This window comes from Equus caballus, chromosome 2, assembly GCF_041296265.1.
Source record: "Equus caballus isolate H_3958 breed thoroughbred chromosome 2, TB-T2T, whole genome shotgun sequence".
Classification (NCBI taxonomy): domain Eukaryota; kingdom Metazoa; phylum Chordata; class Mammalia; order Perissodactyla; family Equidae; genus Equus; species Equus caballus.
The window spans coordinates 7,873,994-7,900,349 of NC_091685.1; the positions used below are offsets into that span (position 1 = coordinate 7,873,994).

Below are 26,356 nucleotides of genomic sequence, written 5' to 3' on the forward strand. Positions count from 1 at the left end.
CCCAGGAGCACCCCACGGGGCCGGCGTTCCTTCCCTCACCTCCTCCGCTCCTTGTTGGAGCCCTCTGAATCTGCTCAGGGGTTTGCTTCTGCAACAGTGGTTAACATCCTTCCCATTGAGCCTCTGTCGTCTGGTCAATAGGACAAGTGTGGACACTGAGGTCCGGAGAGGGGTCCCTCCCTTCTGCCGAGTTAACCTGATTCACTCAGAGAAGCACAGTAGAGAGCCCGAGTTGGAATCCAATAATCAGTATTAAATCCAGCCTCTTCTGTTGCTTCGCTGGGTCACCTTGGACAATTTCAGCGTCTGTAAAATGGGACTAACCGCCTCTACCTTGCAGGGTTGTTTTGAGAATCAAATAGAGAACATATTTAAAGAGCCTGGCATAGGGCCTGGAGCCACTAAATGGTGGCTGTTTTTATTCCCATCTGCGCTGCTGTGTCTGCATTCTGTGAAGGGGAAGGGCAGGCTCAGCCTGGGCGGGTTGAGGACGGAGCCCAGGGCCTTCCTCCGGTTGTGGTGAGGGCTCGCCCCAACTTGCAGACCCGGAACTGGAGGTGACTCGAGCTTCCTGGGCTACTCTGTCACAGTCATAGGGTGTTTATCATTGACTGACTGCCTCCATTTCTCCATCTCTTATAACGCTTGCAGAAAACCTGTGAAGGTTTTAGAGATGAGAGAACTGAGGCTCAGAGTGGTTCCACAGTAAATAAGCAGGGGATGTCTGGTGGGAGACCTCACAACTGGTCCAGCTGTTTCCTGGGCCTGGACGGCTCAGGCCTGAGGGTCACAGCTGGAGCTGGGGACTGTGGCAGGAATTGGAGGGTGGGACAGAGCTGGGTGGTGAGGCCCCAGATGTGAGGCTCGCCTGCTGCATGCTGCACTTTACTCTGCCTTTGGAAACAGCTGAGGAGGCCACAGCCACGTGGCAAGAGTTAATGGAGGCTTTGAACTGTGTGGTTTTGGGCAGGTCCTGCCCTTTCCCCGGGTGTTGGTCTCCCCTGTGAAATTGGGGTCAGACTTCTGCTGGGCCCTCCGGAAATGAGGCTCTCGAGTGGAGGAGAGACAATTAGGAAGACTGGGGATGTTTGGATACATTCTCACCTCTGCCAGCTGGTGTGAAGGAGCCCCTTGCCAAGCCACAGGAAGTGGTCAGGTCTTGGGACAAGGCCTGTGACATATGGCCATAGCCACAGGCTATGAGTCCAGCACTCATGCAGATGGGGAAACTGAGGCTCAGAGAGGGGCCAAGCAGAGGCTGGGGACTCCCAGTCTTCTCTAGCTTTTTCTCACCCTCTCCCCATCCTCCTCATCTCTTTTGCAGAGCCGTGCCAGGCTTGAAGCTCAAGATTGCCGGGAAATCTCTACCCACAGAGAAGTTCGCCATCCGGAAATCCAGACGCTACCTCTCCCCCAACCCGATCTCCTTGCCAATCCCTCCTCTGGTGGGTAGGGAAGTCTGGACTGGCCTGCGCTCCAGTCTGGGATTGTGGGGATTAGCTGAGAGGCAGGGATGCTGCCGGGGCCCCAGGGGAAGTGGATGAGGGAGAAAGACCTCCGCGCCTCAGGGGCCTGGAGAGGATTTCACAGTTCACTGGGATGGGGGGAGGAAGGCAGATGAGTGGGTGTGCGCCAGCCCCTGCCTCTGAGAAAGTGCTGGTCTTCCGGGGTTGGAGGTAGGGAGACAGGCCAGCAGGCTTCAGAGGCAAAAAGAGCAGCCCTCCCCACTGTCCCCAGGAGTGTCACTAGCTGTTTGTGTTCCTACTGTCTGTTTCAGTCTTGTCACATGATTATAATTGTTGTTTACACTGTCCCCCTCACTGGACCCAGCTTTTCTGAGGCCTGGGACTATGCTGTATTCGACTCTGAAATGACAACGACGATAAGAATAGCTGTCGTGTTACTGGGCACTTGCTGTGTTCAAGGCTCCTGACACCCATTTCTGTTGCCTCTTCTGATCCTCACAGCCTCTGTCTGAGTAGGTGCTGGTGGTGTGTCCATTTTACAGATGGGGACAGTAAGGCCTAATAGATAAGAAGGAAAATTAAATGACTCGTTCAGGTCGCACCGCTGGTGTGTTAGAGAGTCATAATTTGAGTCCAGACAGTCTCGTCCCAGAACCCATATTCTGAACCACTGTTATGAGGCAGATTCTCTGGAAGATTTGAGCAGGCATCAGAGAAGGTTCCAGTTTGCTTAGAGTCCTTGTTGTTATTCAAAGAGTAAGGCAGCCAGGAAAGTAGCTAGGGGCCTATTTCAGAGCCCTTTCTCTGGTCCTGGCTCTACTGTCCACTGATTGTGTGACCTTAGATAGGGTCCCCCTTCCCGTAGTGCAAATGGGAATAATAGATACCTGGGCCATTTCATAGAGCAGTTATGAGAATCAGCTGATAAAGTGTGTTAAACACTTTATAAATCAAAAGCTTCAATATTTATATGGAATTTATTTATATCTTGTATCGTAAATATCTCTAAACAAATTTTGAAATATTTTATAGTTTAAAATATACAGTAAAGCTGTTACTATCAAATGAGGGGAGGGATGTTGCAAGAAAGAGCTGGGGAAGCAATACACCAAAACTTTAGGGGAGAATTCCCCAAACTATAGTCTGCAAAATGCTACTTATGCATAAAATGATTTCTTTGATTAAATATATTTGGGAAAGACCGGCCTAAACAAAGTCTGTATACTGTAGACTTTCTTGGAGCTGCTACATTTTAATCTGCGTGGTGAGTCCCCGAGAAGCTTGAAGATGTGGTTTCTCCTTCACTTATTTGGCCATGGAACCCTTTTTTTTAAATGGGACCTTTGCTAACTTGGGACCATATCATAATTTGAGAGATAATGGCCTAAACTTAAATTCCCTTCTTAAAACATAATAACAAGAATCGTAACAATAATGTCTTGCTAGAACTTTATGTATAAAAATCACTTTCACATCCATTACCTGGCTTGATAGTTTAGGAAATGCTAATCTAAACTAACATAATCATTATGAATGAAAATTAAATTTAGTATTCTGAGCTTCCTGGCAGTCAAGGCAAAAAAAGGAATCAGGATATGTTTCATAGTTTTCACGGTAACTCAAGCCCAGTGCCTTGGGAGAATAGGAGCGGGGGTGACATGCTCTTAAAGTCTATTGTAAACCCGGAAGTGCTTAAGTAAATTCTGGTTCCTCCAGTCCAGTATAGGAGGAGGCCCTGCCAGCTGGAGCAGGGAAGACTTCCTGGAGAGTGTGAGGCATGGCCTGGTCCTCAAAGGATGGGAAGAGTTTAGACACAAAGGTTGAGAGAGAGCATAATAGCGCCCAGGAAACCACGAGCAGAAAAGTAGCTCAAAGCTCTTTGCAACTAGAGCATAATAGTGAAGTTATGGGTCCATCGTAGCTCCTCCCTGGGGTAAGGTGAGATCTCAGGAATAAATAAGTGGTGAGCCCCCCCGACCCCTGTAATCCTCTCGAGCCCACAGCTTCAGACGCTTGGCTGAAACTTGTCATGCAGGTTAGAGCTAGAAGGGCCTTTAGTGATCCTCTGATCTCAGCTGCCCCTTTTACAGTTGGGGAAACCGAGGCCCCACTGGGGAGGAAATCCTGCTCTGACTTGCTCCCCTGCCCTCAGGAAATGATGTACATTTGGAATGGCTACGCTGTGATTGGGAAGCAGCCGGAACTGACAGACGGGATACTTGAGATTATCACCAAGGCCGAAGAGATGCTGGAAAAGGGCCCAGGTGACTCCCCCAGGCCCTTGAACCTGCCAGGCTGGGTCAGACCACAGGTCTTCACTGTTGAAGACTCCACCAAAAATGTCCTTCCTCATTTCTCTACTCTGGTAACTGTCCTTTGCCTTTCTAGACTGAGCTTCAATGGCAGCTCCTCCAGGCAGCTGTCTTTTGTCCCCCAGGTAGGGTCAAGGTCTCCTCTGGGCTCCCACAGCCCCTGGGCTTCCTTCAATCAGTCCTGATTGCACTGTGTTGTCATCGTCTCAGTATCCGTCTTTCCTTCCCAGATGTGAGCTCCCTGAAGACAGGGCCCATGTGTGAGTCACCTCTGTGTCCCCAGGGCCCAGCACAGAGTAGGGCTCTGTGAGCACCTGCTGCAGAAATGAATAAGCCTGTCTCCCCTCTCACTGCCCGTTCTCAGAGAACGAGTACTCCGTGGATGACGAGTGCTTGGTGAAGCTGCTGAAAGGCCTGTGTCTGAAGTACCTGGGCCGTGTCCAGGAGGCCGAGGAGAATTTCAGGAGCATTCCTGCCAAGTAAGTGCCTCTGGGGCTGCTCGGCTGGGTCTCCTGGGTGGAATTTTCAGAGCTTCTCCATCCTCACGCACACTCCAGTGCCCGACCCTAGCCTACCCGCATTCACCACACATGTACTAGTGTCTACCCGGTGCCAGGACGCTTGCTGGGCACAGATCACTCAGACCTCGTCCCTCAGGGCCACCAGACTGCCTAGCTCCAGGAGCCCATCCACACTGAGTTCCTGTGAATGGTGCCCCTGGAGTCTGTAATTCAGTAAGTCTGCCCTTGCCCTTGGGGAGCGCAGATGTTCCAGATGGACAGCCACAGGCAACCCAGTCTGGTGTGGTTGGGGCTGTGCTAGAGGAGAGCAGAGGACGGCAGGTGCCCTGAGGAGGGCCCTCAACCTCGTGTGAGGTACCAGGAAAGGCTTTCCAGGGGTGCTATTTAAACCGGGAAGTTTTATCAAGCAGAGAAAGCAAGGGAGAGGGAGTTTTACGTGGAGTACGTACAGCATGTGCAAATGCCTAGACACAGGAAAGACACCTGAGATTGGAGTGACAGTGATTAGGTCCTTCCTTGCCTGGGTGAAGTTATAGAGGGAAAGGGTGGCAGATGAAATAGGGGGAGGCTAGACTGAGAAGGGCCTGGATGTTTTACTTACAAGGCTGAACTTTATCCTGTAGACAGAAGAGAGCCAGGAAGGATTCCAGGCATGGCAGATTTGAGTTTTAAAAGGATGTCTGCAGGGCAGCGTGGAGGGTGGGTCAGGGGGGCCACATTGGAGACAGGAGAGTTCCCAATTTAATGAACCATTCAACCTGGTACAAGAGGGTTGGGGACTGAGGCGGTGGTGGGCTTAGGACATGACATGAGCCGTAGGTTCGCAGGGAGTTGGGGCCCCGGCTGCAGAGGACTGGAAGGCTGCTGTGAGTCCTAAGCCTTTCTAGGGCTACGTAGTAAGAACCTCCCCAAATTGGAATTCAGGTCAGAAAACCCCCATGAGGGCATGGGTTGGACCCTCCCATTCTTGAAGGCTCGAGAGGAGCCTGAAGGACGTCTCAAGGGCAGAGCATGTAAGCCATGTCCTCCTCTCTCCTGCAGTGAAAAGAAGATTAAATATGACCACTACTTGATCCCAAATGCCCTGCTGGAGCTGGCCCTGCTGTTTATGGAGCAAGGCAGAAACGAGGAGGCTGTCAAACTCTTGGAAACTGCGAAGTAAGGCTTGGGTGGTCTTGGTCTGTCCTTCGCTCCCCCTGAGCTCAGTCACCTGGCTGGCTGGGGAGCCATGAGGGAGGACGCTGGCAAGGGCAGCATGGCAGTCCCGAGGCCAGGGTCGTGTCCCAGGGAACCCAGCTCTCACCTGGCGTAGGGAGCCTTCTTCCTCAGTTTACCAGTGGGGAATTGAATCCTGAAAGCAGGGAGTAGATACTCAGGGTCACAGCACAAGCCAGCTGCCGGGCTGGCGTGAAGACCCAGGTCTCCTGCCTTCCAGCCCAGGCATCTGCCTCTTGAAACCACTCCGTCAAGCTGGGGGACTCACCAGGACCAAGAGTGCTTCCAGGGGATGATACCTGGGTGAGGGGCTACATACTCCTTTTGCTAGTCCCAGTTGGGCAGGGCCCAGCTCTTTCTTTGGACAGGGACAGGGATCTCAGCCTCTATAAACACTCCTTGGCTGGACCCCCACAGCTCAGACTGAAGGCAAAGCACTTCCTGGAGCAGCTGCATGTGTCTGACTCTGGTCTCTGGTCTCTTCCAGGCAAAACTACAAGAATTACTCCATGGAGTCAAGGACACATTTTCGAATCCAGGCAGCCACACTCCAAGCCAAGTCTTCCCTGGAGAATGGCAGCAGGTCCATGGTCTCATCAGTGTCCTTGTAGTTTTATGCAGCACTCCTGGGCTGGAAGATGGAGACAGTTGGACAGAGCTCCTGGAAACATTTCAGAAAGATCCCCTCCCCCTGCCCTGCCCTGCCTTTGGGGTCCCCCGATGCTCCAGTGGGATGGCACGACATAGGTACCCACGGAGAAGTGAAGCCGGCATGTTCACCAGTGTGACCAAGGGCCTTTGCCAAGGACAGAGCAGGCCGACCCTCCTCCCGCCCTAGCACACATACGGGTACTTGTTTTTCACTGTGATGTTTAAGAGAATGTATGAACAGTTTACATTTTCCTTAGAAATACATTGATGGGATCATAGTTTGCTTTTAAAAAAACTCAACAGCCAACCACCTGTAAATCTTTGTTTTACCCATACTGATCTGGAGGTAAATCTACATGATGCCAAAGACCAAGCTGCTGTTCGAACTTCAGCAAGGTCTCAGCCTCCAGGGCTGAAAGGACCCTCCTAGGAGTCAGGAGGGTCTGCACCTCAGGCTTTGAGGCTTCTGGGGTCTGGCAGAGAGCTTGCACACGGACACCCACTACCTTACTTCTTACACTTTATTTTCACTCCTTTTGTAACTTTCCAATTTAAAAAAATCAAACACGTCTTTCTAGTGAGGTAATTTTCATTTGAGTCCATCTGTAGAAAAATCAATCTCCACCAGTAAGGAATGGGGATGCCCAGGCCTGACAGAAGGGGCGCTTTCTGTGCCAAAGCCAAGAAGTTTGGGGTGGGGGAGCTTCTGAGAAACCAGACTGCATCCTCGCTGTACGCCAAACTGGGACCACTGGGGAGAATTTATGGAACATAAAAATCTTCTATACTTCACTCCGAGGTACATTTATTTACTGACAGCATTTTTTTAGAAGTAGAATGGTTATTCTTGGCTTGTTGTATATGTCTTAGATTTTTCAGTCAAGATAAAAGAGAGATTCAAGTAATAAAACCTACACACTTAAGAGATCATGCAACATCTATTTCAGTAAAATATGTGTTGCTTGAATTCTTGGGCAGGGCAGAAAGTCTGGATCAGAAGCCATATGGCCCATGTATGTTTTATTTAGACAACATGATGTTTTAAAATTTTTAGAATAAGTTATTAACATTTAAAAATGGGGAGATTTCACAAATAAATCTGGTTTCTGGCCTCTTATTTAAAAAAAAAAAAAGACATGGCAACCTTGGGCCTCCTTCCCACAAGGCCACGGTCTGTCGCAGCGCAGCAGAGGCTGCTTTCAACACACACCACCTTTCTGGCCCCTGAAAGCATCTGAATTTGCAACCTCTGGGACTGTTAAAGTGAGAACCCAAGTTCAGTAACAATACCAAGTTTCACCAATCACGATCTAACGACAGCGTACGTCAACTTAACCCTGTTGCTGGAGGAAAAGGCGTGCACGGTACAAAGATTCATCTGTGCAAATGTGACTCCTCAACTACATGAATGCAATTTCTGTGAGGGAAGAACCACACACAGCTTTCCCCACCTTCCAGCATTGCTGTATTTAGCAAACACTTCTGAGCATTTGCCAGGGGCTGGGCGGGTTAATCTATTAATATACAGTCAGCCGGCCTCCTGCGACCGACACTGAATGATGTCATGGCTTTTAGGTAAAGCATATTCTCAGTAGGAAAAAAACAAAAGAAAGCAGAAAACCCTCATCCAAGATTCTCTTTTGCACTAAGTACTGTCAGAGCAGAAATTTCTCATTTTGTTGGAACCAGACAAAAGAATGTTCTCCATAGAGAAGGAGCCCTTTGCAAGCTCTCTCTCCACCAAAGCCTGGATGCTGGGAGACCAGCCTGTTCCCAGGTTGTCAGGGAGGCAGGGTGAGCGGGGTGACTGGAGCCAGGCTGCTGAATGAGGGTGGCCTTTTGTGGTTCCCCTATATTAGAAGCTACCTACTGCTGTATCAAAGCAGCCCTGGTCACAGGATACCAAGTATATTATTTGCAAAATTGCAGTTTACAAAAAACTTTCAACATTCATTGTACTTGCTTTTGCTTTTAAGATTTTATGCCAGGATGGTTTCCTTGTCTGTGTTTGTTGTTGCTGATTTCCTGCTGGGCTTCATTAATTAGCCTATGTCACCCTTACCTCTGCTGCCCTGGCTGCAGTCTGGCTGATAAGAGAAATCCGTGGGTTTTGCCTCCTTTATCCCCACTGCAGCTTCAGATAGTCTATCAAAAACAGGGATGTGAAGGAGGGTGAAAATTCTGTCCTGGGCTTCTCAGGGTGTCTTCTCTGAGCAGCTTCTGGTTGTTGCTTCTCCAATAGTGCAGACCTTTCCAGCACATCTGCCCTGGAGAGGCAGCTATCAGGTGGAGAGCTGGCCTGGAAATAAGGAGACCTGAACTCCAGTCTCTGCTTTGCTACTGATTTTTGGAGTTACCTTGGGTCATGGACCCTCTAAAAATTAGTAATTTGGACTAAATTAAGGTTCTTTCCTGCTGTCAACAGTTCTAACTCTGGTCAGGTCTGTTTCTCGGTTTTCAACTCCAAAATGAAGGAACAGATTTATACCTCCCTACCTTTTGCCAAAGCCCTGTGTCCCCAAGCAAGTCAACCAGAAATGATAGGTTTCTTCAATCAGAGACCTCTACAGTAGCCCGGGAACCCAGAGAGCAAATAATCCTCATTTGGGAAAAGTCTGAATCCTGTGCCACACAGAGGAACTCAGTTGTTAGGAAGTAGCAACTGTGTAACATGATCTGAACAGGCCCTTGGCAACGGAAAGTCTCTGTCTGCCTCTCACTGGTCCCAGGCCCTGGGACTGGCAGGCTGGCTTCCCGCAGTGTTCTGGTCCCTATCAGCTCTCCCACATGTTGGCAGGATGCCCTATTCCTTATCTCTCAAGCCAGAATGGGAGTTTTTCCAAGACAGCTATCGTCATTCACAGCAGAAAGCTATGACCTGGCCACAAAGCCAGGACCCTAAAAGGCCAACGCCAACCCAAGACTTGGCTGAGGTCCAAGCGGGAGATTCCCAGCAACAAGAATGGCACCAGGTTTTCAGAAAGCCCCAGCCTGCCGAATGCTAGACTCATTCAACAACGGAATAAACTCCAAAGACATTTTTCTCTGGAGTTACTCCCAAGTGTACTTCTAAGAGGACGGGGAGTGGACAACAGTCTTCTCCATTTTTGCTCCAAATGTAAAGCCTAACTAACAGTGTGCCTTTTCAACAACAGTTTCCTTATGTCCTTAGCACCATCACATTAATTCAGTAATAAATGAGAGGTGCCTGGAGTCCAGAAACCAAGCAGCAAATGGGAACTTCTCATCCCCGCCCTCAGAGGCAGCTTCCCACGGTTAGAAGGGGCCTTTCTGCTTGGGTTCGCACAGCTCCTTTGACATCTAGTGCAAAGTTCATTACTGCCCAACAGGGTAAGTCCACAAACAAGGAGCTGTACTTGGGGGCTTGAAAAACCCATTTCTAAATGAGCAATCTCTGAATTGCTTCTACTGTATGAGTCAACTACTGAGTGACAAAACGTAAACAGCTCCTCATTTGGGAAGACATACAATTACTGAAGATCGCTATGTACTTCTAAAACTTGACATTCAAGTTTAATCAGACACATCACAGCTAACACCTCACAAATGACTAGATTTGACTGTTTTTCTTCACTTAATTAACAAACACTTCAGAACACCAGACACCATATACTTGGGTGGAAGAATAACGGCTAATAAGCGCTCACTATTTACCAGTTGCTACTCCAAGCACTTTACATGTATCTAGTCCTCATCACCGCCCTATGGAGTAGGGACTATTATTGCCATTTTACCAATGAGAAAACTGAAACCACAGGTTAAATAACTTGCCTAAGATCACACAGCTATTACGCAGCAGAAAGCTCTGAAGCCAGGCAGTTGAACTCTAAAGTCCATGCTTTGCTAAACTGCTGGTCAAGCTGTAAAGTGATCCAAGTTGGATCTGACTTATATTCATTCTTGAGCCACACACTGTTAAGGATGGAAAATGTACTGGCTAATCACTCCACACACTAGAAATCCTTGGCTTGGAACACATGGAGCGTGTGTGTGTGGCACAGTCCCCCCAGGCCACTTGGCATCATGAGGTAGGGATAGGCTTGGACAAAGCCAAAAGAAAAAAGACAACCTTTAAGCAACAGTATTTGCTCATAAAATCAAGGGATGTTGGAGGAAAAGGCATGATCTAATCCCGTTTGATAAGTGGAGTTCCAGTCAGGTACTCCAGAGATGGGAAGTGAAGCCTGAACAGATGCAGAGGCTCAGGCCTGGACTGAGGCTTGAGGGGTAGCAATCCATATGCCAGAAGAGGTTTGGAACATTAGCAAACTGGGAAGCATATGATGCTAAAGGTTCTCAAAGAATTTTAAGTTTAAGCACTTAAAGAGTGCTGGATGGCCAAACACATCAATCTGTGGGTCAGAGTGGTCCATGGGCAAGAAATCTGTCTCCCTGGACTAGAGCAGATTTTCAGACAGCTATCTATGGAAGAGAGGTTGTGAGCAAATTCGTAGTAAGAGAAAAGCCTGATGTACTGAAAATACCACCTTTAAGTTCTATTAATTACATGGGGTGGTGGATAAAAGCAGACTGGATTCCAACTTAGTTTCAAGTACTTCCCCGCTCTGAGGATCAGCTTACTCTTCATACAATAGTGCTAACGCCAACTGCTTCACAGGGTTGCTGAGGATAAAAAGAAATCATAGCTGCTCCTCTAGTATATTAAGTGAATTTATTGGCCCACATACACTGTGGGAAGGCAGTGGTGGATTTGGCCTAGGGGCTGACTAAGGCTTCAGTGCCTTAATTAGGGCTTCCCCACCTTTTGGCTTTGCTCCTGTGTTAGATTTATTCTCTTGAACCGGCTTCTCCGCGTGGCAGGGGTACATGGCAGCTCAGACCTCACAACCTTACAGCTTTGTGACCAGAAGAAAAGGGCTTCTTTTCCCACCTCCAGTATGAAAAATCCCAGATAAGGATTCTGATCAGTGTGGTGTGGCTCAAACGTCCATCCCTTAGACCCGTGGTTCCCCAGATCAGCATCAGATCGTCAGGGAACTTGCTAGAAATGTAAACTATCAGACCCCACCCAGACTGTAGAGGTAGGGCTGAGCACTCGGAATGTTAATAAGCTCTCCAGGTGGAGCTGATGCACACAGAAATTCGAGAACCAGTGCCCAAGAAAGGGAGTGAGGTACTACAATTGGTCCATCTTGGGTCGTAGTTCAATTCGGGGTTATTACTAAAAAAGAAGATGGGGTACTGGGCAGACAAAATCAACACGTATCCACTGCATGTCCTTTCTTTCACGTTGACACACAGGAACTATGACCGGCCGCCCTCCCGGGAGAGGGGCAGGACGAGGACAGGAGGATTTGCAGTACTGGTTAGAGGAGGCTTATCAGAAAGCCGCCCACCCAGGAAGAGCCTTTCCCTTCTTGCCACTCTCAGAAATCTTTATAAGATCCTTATTTTCCAGTGGGAAGCTCCTTGATGGTGGCTCCCTCTCCAGCAGAAATGCTCAGATTCCTCAGGCCCTCTCTTCCCACTTTCTCCCTCCCTTCCCTTAATAAATACCTGTTGAGCACCTAACTGTCCTGCTCTTGTGGAGTTCATTCTGGTAAGGAAGAGGTACAAGTAAACAACCAGAGCCATGAAGTAAATAAACAGCGGATGTGTTTGGTCCAGAGAATAAGCAGCCAGCCATCTGAATAATCTGGGGAAGTGAGCTACAGGCGGAGACTATAGTCCCAAAAGCCCCGAGACAGGAAAGAGCTGGGCATTTCAGGAGGCACAAAAAGAAAGTCTGAGAGGGTAGAAGGTAGAGTACTATGAAAAGAGGGAGGCAGAAAGCCAGTTCTCTCCGTGAAGGAGTTTGGATTTTATTCTCAGCATAATGGGAAGCAATTAAAGTTCTAAGCAGGCGAATGACAGCCTCCAATTTACTCACGATTATTTTAGCTGCTGTGTGAAGAATGGATTATAAGGGTTAAACACGGAAGTTAGGAGGCTGGTGCCATGCCAAAGGCCTCCAGCACCAATTGCTTCTGCTGCTTGTGAACTGCTGATAAAAATACCATATCTTCCCTTCACCAGCTACTAGACTTCGGTAAGAAAGTACTTTCTTTTTTTAAAGATTTTATTTTTTTCCTTTTTCTCCCCAAAGTCCCCTGGTACACAGTTGTATATTCTTAGTTGTGGGTCCTTCTAGTTGTGGCATGTGGGATGCCACCTCAGCGTGGCCTGACGAGCAGTGCCATGTCGACGCCCAGGATTCGAACCGACGAAACACTGGGCTGCCTGCAGCGGAGCGCGTGAACTCAACTACTCGGCTACGGGGCCAGCCCCAAGTACTTTCAATATGCTAGGTGAGAGGCTCTAAGAGCCAATGTGAGTTGGCATTTCATGTTCTTTGCTCTTCACAGTAAATCAGAAACCCAGTTTATCAAAATCCATACCCACAAATATATCTTGCTTCAAAAACATCTTCAAAACCATTAACTCAAAGTTTAAGAAAGAAAGAGTCCTGAGAAGAGGACTTGCAATAACAGCCCATCTGAAAATACCCACTACAGTAGCCCCTGTCTCACTACCAGAAAGAAGAATGTTCATGAATTCTTCTTCCTCGTGTCAGGATAACATCATGATGATTATCAATGTGAGCAAGGGCCATCAGTGCAAAGGGCTTGTGAAAAACAACCCCCCTTCCCCACACTGGACACTCTAAAATTGTAGCTATTAACTTACCATCTGTCTGCGGAGTTCAGCTACTCTCGTGGACAGAGGTCATTATTCTCACTGTTTCAAAGCTGAAGGGTTGGCTCCGATTCTAGAACCGGCAGAATGTAGCCTATTCCCACACCTTTAGTAGGGACAGTGCTGGAAGCCAATTTCAGTGTCACTGATAGCGTAGTACAGGCTTCCCAATTCACACGGTTCCTAAGACTCGCTTCTGGATCCTAAGTGACTAGATTAACTACGTGGCCCTCAGAAAAAAGCTGGGCTCATCTCTTCTGCCACGCCGACTCATCCAGCAAGCGTTCAGTTCGTCACTATGACCAGGCTCTTGAGGCAAACCCTCAGTTACTTTTTTCAACTTTTTCTGTGCCAAGAAATCTGGAGCCTACAAGCACTGATGTTACTGAAGGGGTTCAAAGCCAACAGGTGCCGCTCCTCCTTTAATTAGAATCAGTTTTAGATGTGTAAAATCCATACCTTATTGATAATGCTGCTTCATTCATATGCAGAGAAAAACTTTCTGTGGAAAGCATCCAAAGATGACTGCATCTTCTAGTGGACAGTAACTTTTCTCAAGAAACAAAAATCTAAAGGATAGTATCTCAAAGTTTCCTTAAATACTTTATGAAATGGTAAATGGTTTTAGTCTATCATTAACATTAATCAGATGGATCCAGTTATTGTCCTGAGCTAATGCCTATTGCACAGAGTGATAAAGCAAACAAGAACAATGTGGACAATTAAAACATGCAGATCAAGCCAAACCCCTTTTGTAAAATTTCACTGATGCCTCTAACAAAAATTTTATGGATCAGGAAATGGGTTGTAAAGGGACTCATCTGGATTTCTGTTTCGATGTAAAGAGCAAGGAAATAGTCAAAGGACAAATGGAAAAGCAAAGTCTGGATACCAGTATGTGGACAACCAAGCTCTGAAGAACCAACGAGCACCTAGCGCTGCTGCTATTTTTAAACCACCCCTGTACGGTGTAGGAAAGGGCTGGGGAGAACTAAGCAGGCTAATCAATTTTTTGTGGGATGTTTTTAGACCCCAAGACTTTCAAAATAGCAACTACAAAGTCTATTTAAATTAATATTCCCAAAATACATGTGCCTCATCCATTTACTAACTTCTATATGTCATTTTAATATCAGCTTTAGTGTGTTGTAATATAACTCTTAGGAGCTAAAAAAGAAAAACGAAGAAAAAGATTGAGGTTATTTTTCTGTAGTTAAAAATGATACTTTAGGGGCAGGCCCGGTGGCACAGTGGTTAAGTGCGCATGTTCTGCTTCAGCGGCCCGGGGTTCGCCAGTTCAGACCCTGCTGCAGACCTACATCCCGCTTGGCAAGCCATGCTGTGGCAGGCGTCCCACATATAAAGCACAGGAAGATGGGCACGGATGTTAGCTCAGGGCCAGTCTTCTTCAGCAAAAAGAGGAGGATTGGCGGCAGACATTAGCTTAGGGCTAATCTTCCTCAGAAAAATAAAAATAAAAATAATACTTTATATGCAGAGCTAACAAATAGTCCAATTAACTTTTCCTAAATACATAGAATTCACTTACTATATCTTTCAAACCACTTAGAAAAAGTACTATTTTAAGATGTTTATATAATGCAATGAAAATTTATAGTTACTCCATCAAACCCTTATGTTTCACTAGAATTACCAAAAACTACAGCCCTGTCTAAATCTGGATTGTGAGCATTAAACCATTGCCTGACCACAGACAAATACCTATTCTGACATACACAGAACTGAGAAAAAATTCTTACCGAGACCATTTTGGATAGGCCTCAGGAAAATCTCACCTAACAGTGGGCCTATCAGTAATTATATTCAATGCAATGGTGGAAATTTTGTAGTTTGGACATTTTTACTCTAAGCTTTTTTATTAAAGAAGCATTTATTAAGGACCTAGGTTTTGTGTGCATCGTCCTAAGGAGGAAAATGTATTTCAAGAGATGAATGAGTGCATCCACTCTTTTAACAGGCCAGCCTATCCAGCCGTGCGTCACTTAATGACGGGGACACGTTCTGAGAAACGTGTCGTTAGGTGATTTTGTCGTCCTGTGAACATCATCGAGTGTACTAAAGGGGAACAAAATTTGCCACCCCAAAATGTGTTTAACATGAGGATTATTTTAAGCTGATTATTTTTAAGAAACAAAAGACAAAGTTTTTGTTAATTCCCCCATTACCGCCTAAAAGAATTCAGATTAAAAAACCTGTCTCAGCTATCACCTTAGCATCTCACGAACTAGGTAGTAGAAAGGGAGGAACCTAGAAAAGCCTGTTTGTTGGGCTCCCTCTGTGTTCTTCTGTTTCTGTGTGGCCAAACACTTGTTTTTCCAAACATTTGCTCCTTTTCACCTCCCTGTGAATTGCCTTCCTTCCCTTTGAAGTCCCTGACTCTCCCCACTCCCAACATCCTCTTTTGTCTTTAACTGAGGGCTTCAGCGATTTTGGCAAGTTACTTGGTTTTCCTGGGTTCCTCTGATGTACACGTTATTAAACTTTTGACTTTCTCCTGTTAATCTGTCTCACGTCAATTTAATTCTTAGACCAGCCAGAAGGACATAGAAGGGTAAAGGAAATTTCTTCCTCTCCTAAAGTACTTACACAAATCTAGATGGTATTAGCCTCCAAAACACCTAGACTATATGGGACTAATCTTATGGGACCCACCATTGTACACACAGCCCGTCACGGAGCAAAACGTTACGTGGCACATGACTGTAATACTGACTCATTTCTGAAGAGAGCAGGAGCATCAAACAGAGGAGGGGCAAGAAGCTGATGGAAACACGAGATCTCAACGGCAAAATTCTTAGAAACTAGGACCAAGAGGGAAGAAATTAAAAGGAATTCAGCTAAGTCTCCAAAGGACTAATATAATGCAGTCAGAAGAAGACTGCTCAGAACTCTGATGGCTCTCACGCCCATGCCTCCCACGATGGGGACAGCTTGAACCAGGCCTGTGTCTTAGAGAAGTCTAGTTGAATGTAAGATTGGAGCAGGGCAGTTGCACAGAGAGGGTACAGAAGGAGTATTTACAAACTATCTTCTCTGACTTTCTCCCCGCTCAGAAAAAAAGAAGATGATCTTTAAATTCAGGTGAGTAAATTTAATATTATTTAAGGAGATACTAACCAAAAATCTATCTTTTCTCATGTTAATTAATTTTAAGATTAAAGGCTTAAAAAATGAGTCAAGGTTATTACATCGGCTATGATGCACTTCCATGCAAGTGTAATCAGTTGACTCTAAGACATCGACAGCTAGCCAAAGCCTCTATAAGCAGAGAATGCCACCAAACTGCCTACATTTCTCAATTATGCCAAGGAAATTTACCTTCTTTACTGTTTACCATTTATAGTCGCAGGACCACAGGCAGCTCTGCATTTGACTATTTTATCGTTATCCCTTTTTAAAAATGCACTTTCTTACGAAGAAGCTTTGTATGCAGAAGATTTCTTACCTCAGTGCTCTCTGTATTCTGGAAAATCACACTGTTGATGTCACATGGCAGGGGAGTCTTCCAACGCCCAGTTTAAGAGATTCCCCCCAGAGAATACTCAGAATTGAAAAGGTTTGTGTGACCCAAACTACAAGTATCTGAAAGTATTTCAGCTTGTTGGGTTTACATTGAAAAGAATAAGATTCTTTCTCTTTTTTTTCCTGGTCAGGCTTTTCAGACATTTCAAATCCTACAACCAAGCTTGAACACATTTTGCCCAAATCTAAATACATTGCACCTATTATTTGGCTTTAGAAAATTTGAAGCTATCAAGCTTCTAAATTTATGATTAGATGGTATTAAATGCCAAGCTATAAGAAATACTTCCCCAAAAGAATACATACCTAGAGGTTTAAAAGTAATTAAATTTAAAACATCTGTTTTAAAGAAAGGATAACTTGGGGAATATTTTTATGTTATCATCTCTAACTTTAGTCCTTTACAACTGTATTATAACTTTATTTAACTTAGTAAAAGCCAAAATTGATGGTTCTTAACATGGTATGTGGAGATTAAAATTAAAGAATACAAAGTACCTAAAAAAAAAGCGCTCAGCTCAATACTGGTTCCTTCAATATTACTGCCAAACTTCTGTGAAAGAAGCCTTGTAATAAAGAAAGACTAAGAGCAACATAGAAGATGATTTTAAAAAAAAAGTTCATTTACCAATTTTAACAATCTAGAAAAAAGAAAGTCTGACTATAATACTTGGTGACATAGACATCATGTTGAAGTAGAAAACACAAGGATAAAAAAAGTAATATCACTGAAAATATTGCACAACTTCAGGTGTTTCCTCCAAATTTACTTTATGTAATTGGGTGGATATAAATTAGAACAAAAACTTAAGCAAGATACATGTAACAATTTAACAGAACCTGATAATCTAATTTCTTTCAATTTTTCTCAAATTCATCTTTGTCTTTCCATCATGGGGCTCATAAGAAATTAACCAACATATGGATACTACAGTCAAATGCTGAATCTTTGAGAAGTACTTATGCCATACTTAAATTCCTCTACAATGCAATTATGAAGAACCTTCAAGATACTTGTGTTCTGTATGTAGAAAAGTGTTAGAGTCAAATATTCAACTCAATATAAAATAATAGGAAACATTTCTGATTTGTTAGGTTGAGATTGCTTCTCCTTTTGCTAATGAATGCTTTCTAGCTGTAATGTCACTGAGCTGAACAATAAGTCGCCTTGGAACACATAAGGAAGATAAACACAGGCTAAACGGAGAAAACACTACAACCAGATCTTTACTAGACCATCTCTACCTCCAACACTTCAAAAGCTTAGAGATTCAGGGTGTTCTTACATCAACTGCAAGAAAAAGAAAAAGGAGAAATTCCTAATTTTTGAGATCACAACTATGAAGTCATGTGGTTATACAAATTCTGCACGTGTGCAAAACATGAGATACATTTATCTTAATTCTCCCTGCTTAGACTTGTCAGTCAGCTAGCAGGACTTTCCATTCCAAGAAACAGAGACTGAGATGTGTTTTATATAACTTCAATAACCTCAGTACTGTAAGAATGAGAGATGCAGTATCCTTTTGCTATGGTTCAAGACAACAGGGGAGGAGGTCACAGGGAAGAATAAATCAAAATTTTTACAACTGAGAAACCTTTCTCAGTTTCATCATGGTGCCACTTTCATTTTTACATAAGCATGTGGCATAATTCAAGCTCAATAAATCAGAAATCTTAATACTTAAAATTTACCTTGACTTTTAATTATCACCATATTAACAACCAAAATAATTAGATAAAATGTATAGGAAAGGGTAATATTAAACCCCACTTTCCTAGAGTTGGTTTCTTGACACATAAACTCATTTTTTTAATAGAAAAGGGATAGTGCATCTCAGTTTGCTTACAAGCTAGGAGATCACTTTGAATTCTGCATTTCCTAACTGCAAACAGATATAGCACTTATAACAGGTTATAAATAAACTGGTTTTCAAGCATAGAGCCAGCCCCAACGATAATACACTATTTAAAAAGACCTAAGGCAATGAATTCCATTTCCAATGGAAAAAAAGAACTGTGCAAACAAGCTTTAAACTACTTTTTTTTGTGCCAGTGTTATAAAATGTAGCTTTTAATAAAACCTTGACCCAAATGCCAGCAACTTGAGAAAAGAATTTGGGAGGGGGGAAGAAGAAAGTTATTTCATTTAGGAAAAACAACCACTATCTTTTTTCCTAATCTTCAACACACACAATTTAAACATATACAGCTGCTGTAACACTTTACACAATTCCTATGTACTGGAGCAATAACAAGATCTAAATACAATTATATTTTTAAACACTGGGTCAAGGCTTTACATAAAAATACCATCCTACTTTTCCCCCTAAGTTTCTAAAATATCACGTACTTTTCCCCAACATCTGCAGCCATTCAGGAATTTCTAGGAAACTTTTGTGCATGATCTTAATTCCTAATCCCTGGCTCTTTGGGCTCAGTGACAAAAGATCAAAACCACCAAAAACGATGGTTCACTTGAAGTCAGACGAAGAGACCCCGGCTCAGTTAGTCTCGTAGGACGAAAGCAGTGCTGCATCAACGGGCTCCATGCAGGAGGGGCACGTGAAGGACCTCATCAGCCAGTCGTCTATGCAGTCCAGGTGATAGATGTGCATGCACGGCAGAAATCGAATTGGGTCCCCATAAACAAAGTCCATCATACAGATCACGCACCTGTTGAGGGCGAGGGAGAGAAATCAGAAAGCATTTTTAGAGATGTTAATCTGAACAGATGAAAATGGCTTGCCTGTCATCCTTCCACCAAAGCATACAAATTGAACTTTTTCCTAATAATTGTTGATCCATCCACAATCTCTTATTTCAATCCCCTGCGAATTTGCAGAGTTTGAGAGCAACCAACAAAGCAGAGAGAAAAGAACTACGTGGGATCAAGTGCACTGCTAGAACTGTGCTTGTAAAACCGCTACATAACGGAAGACACCTGAAGGAGAAGGTGGCGCTTCAGTGAGGAAAACCATCAGTTAGATCAACTTTGTTTACTTAAACTGAGTTTTTAGTATAAATCCAGGAGTAAGACAGTTTTCATTTTAATAACTATATGTAAAAACAGGACCACTAATTTTAGCCCCCTCACTGGGCTGCTGTAGGCTAAGGGTTCTTTATTAACCCCAGTTTCAAGTTCACTGCACTTTTGTACAGGTTCAAGAAGCAACCCAATTCTGCAGCGTTTCAGAGTCAGTATTCTAGATAGGTTATGATCCCAAATACTAGCACTAAATCGTGCTATGGCTCAAAGAGCCAAACATAAACATAGTAAATCAGATTATGTCTGTGTTAGCAAGACCATTCCCCAACCTAAAAGGAGAACGGCTGTCCTCATCAGGGATTCTCAGACAATAATGGGCTCCGAGGACAAAAACTCCCCAGAAATAAAATTTTATATTCAACTCATCAAGCTTAAAATTATTCCACACGTTAAGAAATGGACAGGTTTTCCTCACATTCCTAAAAATTCTTAGCAAACAATTTTAATGGCTGCATAACCCACCACATATTCTTATACCACAATTAACTATATCTCTATTGTTGTTTTTCAGTAAATTAAAAAAAACTATGGTGAATATCTTTGTGCATAAAGCTCTAGGGATTGAAGTGGGGTACACATTTTGGGATAGATCTCTAGATTTAACTGCCTCCACGGGTTCTTGAAGGTCCTTGACATATTGCTAAACTGTTTTCCCAGCTGACAAGGCCACCAGCAATGTTGTGACTAGTTTGCACTCACACGGGCGAATCATTTTTAACTGACGTCAACCGTCATCTAAACGGACAGGGGTAACATAAAATAGTCAGAATTCATACCATCATTTCTTAGCTATTTTTATATGAAAATTCTTCTTAATTGCCACATTTAAACATTCACTTGCATGAACTGATTATATTAAATATCTGACTTCCAAAATGCAGAAGGGTATTTTTCAAAAGCACATCTATGAAGACAGACCTTTGAAACATGTACAGATTTATTAAAACTTACTCTCGGATCTTTTTTTCTGATCCATCTCTTCCAGGGTCATAAACTCCTTTAGGCAGATGCTGTATAAGGCCTATTCTTTGAGCTATCCTAATTTGTTCCTCTTCAGTCAGCTGAGTTGCTAGGCGAGTCTGGCTAGGCGTTGGATGATAGACTGGAACTGGAACTTGTTCCTAAATTTTAAAAAAAGGAGAAAAGGATTATTTTTAAAAATCTGTTTTCTAGGGTAATGTTTTCCTTTAATTTCTTCTTTTTTTTGGCTGGGGTTGGGGAGGAGGGGGCTCAGGAGAGAGGCAGGCTGGGCTAGTGTGCAGCAGGATGAGCTTCTATTTTACCCTGCCTTAACTTGAGCACGTGACCTACTTTTAAAGGATATAAACACAAATTTCACTGAAAAACTGGTATGGAATGTTATTTGAAGTATTTCCACATGAAGATCACATAACCCATATATTTATTCATTCCTGATACACAAATAGATAAATCAATATAATTAATTAATTAACCAAATCGACTATATTCAATATTCTATAGGCCACAGTGGCGTTTTATGGCCTCAGTATACCATTATTTACATTAGAACTGGCCATTAGAGACTCTTCTTAATTGCAGACTCATTTTTTTCTTTTCATATAGAAAACAACCTTAAAATTAATTTATTATTTTTTGCAAAGTGGAAATTAGTGCAATAAATTTTGTTAAAATTCCTTTTAGGCTTTTGGATACATACTTGGATATGACAACTGAGTGAGCCAAATGAGGCCACCCTTCCTCCCAAATGGAATACATAAGTTTTCAGGGATGTAAATTAATTATAGCCAAATATCTACTTATAACATTTACTTATATAAAATATATTAATTTAGACATATTGCTTTCTTTCAACTCACATTTATGAAATAATCTTCACACTCTTTGTACAATCTTTCAACAGATACTTGTTGAGTATCTATTACGTGCCAGGTGATGGGAAGTTGAGAGTAAACAAAATAAAGTTCCTAGAGTGATGGGGGATGCCACTTTAGATAGGATGTTCAGGGAAAAACCTTTCTGATGAGAGACTTTAAGAAGACACCTCAATGAAGTATGAGGAAGACAGTGTGTTTCTGACCTAATGATTTCATTGTGGCTAGAACCATTTTTGAGCCACATAATATGGTTTTCCAGAGAACATCTCTACTGAATAAACTGACTGAGACACAACACTTTGAATCCATGTATGAAGCTTTCATGGGAAATTCTACATCAAATCACAATTACTTATTTACATTACATTAGGAAATGTTATTTCCATTCATTCTGTAGGTTCACTCATGATCTCCACAATTTAAGCGCTTGTTTACAATGACAGGCAACATTTGCAATTGTGAGATTATGCTTCCAGGAATAATTGCTAAATTTGAGTTAAGCTTTAAAAAAAAAATTCTGTGAGATGACCTCCATAATCATCCAGAACTAGCATCAACTGAGGCTGTTTTGAGCTAATGGCTTTCTGTAGTTCAAAATAAAATAACTGAGAAAGTACTCATAATGAGAGACTATCAAAGCTCAAGAATAAATATCCTTTTCAAAGAGAAATTTTAGAAGAAAGTCTCACACATATAAATTACGGTCAAAAACTGAAATATTTAATTCAAGAAGAAAGAAATTACCACAATGTCTCCTAAGGATGCCGTCGTGTCCTTTTAAATTAGCCTATTCTTATAAACCCCTTATCTGACAGTAGTCACCGAGTTTCTTGTCAAAGGCAGTTCCACCTAAGACTTTAAATATTCCTTTTCTCTGAGATTCAGAACAAATGTATAATTACAGATCTCAAAACCCAGTAAATCCTTTATCAAATAATTAAGAGTATATTCTCTGGGACAAGTAAAATGCCAGTAGTTCAAAGTTTCATGTTTTATGAATTTCCACATAAAATCATTATGGTTACTTTAAGTACTTTCATAGTTCTGTCTTAACATTTAGGAAACAATAACCAAGCATATGAATGCTTATCAGAACTATATTCTTCATCCAAATATTTATTTACTGCATGTTACACACAAAGCGCCGACCCTGGTGGTCTAGTGGTTAAGATTCAGCACTCTCACTGTTGTGGTCTGGGTTCGTTTCCTGGTCAGAGAACCATACCATTTGTCTGTTGCTGCTGTTGCTGTGATGCTGAAAGCCATGCCACCAGTATTTCAAATACCAGCAGGGTCACCCATGCTGGACAGGTTTCAGCAGAGCTTCCAGACTAAAACAGACTAGGAAGAAGAACCTGGTCCCACCCACTTCCAAAAATATTGGCCATAAAAACCCCATGAAGAGCAGCATAGCATTGTCTGATACAGAGCTAGAAGGTGAGAGGATGGCACAAAAAGACCAGGCAGGGTTCTGTTCAGCTGTACACAGGGGAGCTAGGAGTCAGAATTGACTCGATGACACTAGCAACAAACAAGCGAAGAAGACATCGTATTACTAAGTGCAGCTCTTGGATCCAGATAACTGTGATCTTAAGCTACTTCTCTGCCACTTAGAGTGACCATGTTTAAGCTATTTAACCTATCTGGCTTAGATCCTACCTTATAGCGTTGCTATAAGGAAGGCTTAAATGAGGAAGCTAGTGAGCCCTGGAATGGCAGGAACTCAATAAATGGTAGCTATTGTAACTATTAATGTTGCTTTCAAAGAGCTGTATGTATTGCGGCCAAACTAGCTCTTTCCTATAAGTTCCATGCTTTTCCATCTTACTGCCCTTGCTCTTGCTATTCTACCTTTCCATGCAGGTCTATTGGTCCAGATTCTACCTTGTCCAGCAAGTTGTTGACATGAACGAAGCCTTAGCCAATCCTTCTCCCTGCCATCCAATATTGACAGACTCTGCCTCTAGCCTCTGCTTCATTATATAGGTGTTGTCTACCTATAAGCGAATTAGGAAGATTATACAGAATACAGAGAAACTTCAGTTATCAAGTGCAGTCATCAAGTGAGAATTCTTGATGCCAATTCTTCTAGCTTTCACAGAGGAAGGTAAGCGCCAAACTGAGTGCACTTCTCTAGTACAGCTTGAAAACTTTCTTCCAGCCCTGTATACCTACAGCACTATGACTATAGGCCTTTGTTTGTTTTGCTAAGGAAGATTCGCCCAGAGCTAACATCTGTGCCAATCTTCCTCTGTTTTATATGTGGGTTGCTGTCACAGCATGGCTGCCAATGAATAGTGTAGGTCTGCACCCAGGAACCAAACCCGGGCCACAGAAGTGGAGCACGCTGAACTTAACCAACTAGGCCACAGGGCCAGCCCCTATAAGTTATTTATTTATTTTTTTTTTGCTTTATAATGTTATTTTTTAAATAAACATTTCCTTTTAAATGAGCTTTATACATACACAAAATTTTTCAGTTTGTAGCTCAAACTCAGAAAATCTTTTATATGCAACATGTATATTAAAGATCTATTTTACGCACTAGAAAAGTAACTGTTGAACAGGCTTTATAGTGCATATAAAAGTTACATGACCCTTTAGTTATTAATGATCATAAATATGGCTGTTGCATCGCTGGTTTAGCTATTCACCTCTTCAAGGTTTTATAGCTATTAGGCAAATTATCAATGCAGAAAAGTTTCATGGTTCAGACACACACATAAAAGCTCATTAAGTAAATGTTAGCTACTATTGTTACAACTCTACTATGTGACTATAGAACAGTATTCCAAAGTTTACTTTAAGAAGTGGGTTCAATTTACAATTTTATATGTCAATTCAACCTCAATAAAGCTGAAATTGAAATAAATAAAATTTAATCAAAAAAGAAGAAAAGGATAGGGGACCGGGCCCGTGGCCGAGTGGTTAAGTTCGTGCACTCCACTGCAGCAGCCCAGGGTTTCACCAGTTTGAATCCTGGGCGTGGACATGGCACCGCTCATCAAGCCATGCTGAGGCGGCATCCCACATGTTACAACTAGAAGGACCCATAACTAAGAATATACAACTATGTACCAGGGGGCTTTGGGGAGAAAAAGGAAAAAAAAAAAAAAAGAAGAAAAGCATAACCAAAACTTTAAAAAAAAGGAATCTTAGAATTCATCTAAGACCACCTCTCCCATTTTATAGGTCCAAGCTTGCCTACAGTCACATCATAATTAGTGACAATGTTGGAATTAGAATTCTGATCTCCCCCCCCTTTTTTTTTTTGAGGAAGATTAGCCCTGAGCTAACTGCTGCCAATCCTCCTCTTTTTGCTGAGGAAGGCTGGCCCTGAGCTAAGATCCGTGCCCATCTTCCTCTACTTTATATGTGGGATGCCTACCACAGCATGGCTTACCAAGCAGTGCCATATCCACACCTGGGATCTGAATTGGTGAACCCTGGGCTGCCGAAGCGTAACGTGCGCACTTAACTGCTGCGCCACCGGGCTGGCCCCTGCTCTCCTTTTTAAGCCAGTAATTTCCACTACATCCTGCTTGGCTGCTGGAAAGCAAGGAGATTCTGTAAGTTAAATGCTTTGGATTTTGTCTATTTACATTACTTTGAAGAACAGTACACTGAAATGACATTTTAAGAAAGCCAACAAAACAAGGCATTTCTTTTTTTTTTTTTTTTTTTTTAAGATTTTATTTTTTTCCTTTTTTTTCCCAAAGCCCCCCGGTACATAGTTGCATATTCTTCGTTGTGGGTCCTTCCAGTTGCAGCATGTGGGACACTGCCTCAGCGTGGCTTGAGGAGCAGTGCCATGTCCATGCCCGGGATTTGAACCAATGAAACACTGGGCCGCCTGCAGCGGAGCGCGCGAACCCAACCACTCGGCCATGGGGCCAGCCCCAAATAAGGCATTTCTAATAAATGGTTCTATGAAGGTTTTTCACCTGTGATAGAAGTTCTCTAATTTCAATAACTTCTAGAATTTAAAGATTTCAAAGAACATCAAATCCATCTTTTAATTGCCCCTGTAAAACAGATTCTATTACTGACAGAAAAATAAACTCAAAGTCTACTCATACCTTCTCTGTGTGTCCTTTGACTGGAACTCCTGCGAGCTCCTTCAGGTCATTCTGACTGTCAAGCTGGGAGAAGGTCAAATTCCGGTGATACCTATGCTCAGAAAGTTGTTTTAAAACAGCAGAGGACAGTTTCTCCTCTTGCTCACTTCAGGATTTCTGTTATCTGGTGTCACTTTCTTAAACTACCTGGCCTAAAAAGGTAACAGAGCCTACTAATCCAATGGGTTTCTTAAGCAATGAAATGATTTTGTTCACAGGAATCTTATTTGTAATCATAATATTTGAAACTAAGCTACTCCGGTGGGATGGGGCAGGGATGGAATGTGACCAGGGAGGGATGAGGATCACCATTACCACCTCCACCTGGAGTACCTCTGCAGAAGCCTAGGAATCATGGAACACAGTTTTGAAAACACTGCTTTTTAAAAAAATGGGATTTTTCAATCTGAAAATTAAATCATAAGATTTGGGTCTCTGCTATTTTATGGTGACTTCAGCCAAGCCTCTTTTTTTTTTTTTTTTTGAGGAAAATTAGCCCTGAGCTAACTGCTGCCAATCCTCCTCTTTTTGCTGAGGAAGAGTGGCCCTGAGCTAACATCCGTGCTCATCTTCTTCTACTTTATATGTGGGACCCCTGCCACAGGATGGCTTGCCAAGTGGTGCCATGTCTGCACCTGGGATCTGAACCCGTGAACCCCGGGCCGCCAAGAATTGGAACCGCTGTGCCACCGGGCTGGCCCCAAGCCAAGTCTCTTAATATCTCTGAATAAAGGAGATAACAGCACACCTTTGCAGGGTGATGATACAATCGTAAGACAACATCAAAGAACTTTGTAAATGCCAATGTTTGTAAGTTATTCTAACCTTTTGTTTTCTCTCCATCATCAAATGACTCTGGTTTGCAGACTTGTAAGCTAACTGCTATTGTCCCTGGCTTTGGTCCTGGC

At 43.3% G+C, this 26,356-nt stretch overlaps 2 protein-coding genes across 12 annotated transcripts in view; one reads left to right on the forward strand and one right to left on the reverse strand.

The window, feature by feature from the left end:
* TTC39A (tetratricopeptide repeat domain 39A) overlaps window positions 1–7,263 on the forward strand; it is a 52,227-nt gene extending 44,964 nt beyond the window's left edge. For 9 of the 11 annotated variants that reach the window (XM_023630091.2, XM_023630114.2, XM_023630100.2 and 6 more), the window contains exons 14-18: window positions 1,325–1,445; window positions 3,619–3,730; window positions 4,143–4,257; window positions 5,341–5,457; window positions 6,002–7,263. In XM_023630091.2, the coding sequence (XP_023485859.2) occupies window positions 1,325–1,445; window positions 3,619–3,730; window positions 4,143–4,257; window positions 5,341–5,457; window positions 6,002–6,125 (589 nt within the window). In that variant the 3' untranslated portion in view covers window positions 6,126–7,263. Of the gene's footprint in view, window positions 1–1,324; window positions 1,446–1,830; window positions 1,975–3,618; window positions 3,731–4,142; window positions 4,258–5,340; window positions 5,458–6,001 lie in introns of those variants that run through there. The other 2 variants (XR_011436354.1, XM_070260006.1) reach the window with 2 other exon arrangements.
* Window positions 7,264–17,177: 9,914 nt separating this feature from the next.
* The window catches only part of RNF11 (ring finger protein 11), a 39,230-nt gene continuing 30,051 nt past the window's right edge, over window positions 17,178–26,356 (reverse strand). Inside the window, exons 2-3 of the mRNA XM_023630142.2 lie at window positions 20,426–20,595; window positions 17,178–19,101 (exon numbers count right to left, since the gene is read on the reverse strand). Coding sequence (XP_023485910.1) covers window positions 18,930–19,101; window positions 20,426–20,595 — 342 coding nt within the window. The 3' untranslated portion in view covers window positions 17,178–18,929. The remainder of the gene's footprint in view (window positions 19,102–20,425; window positions 20,596–26,356) is intronic.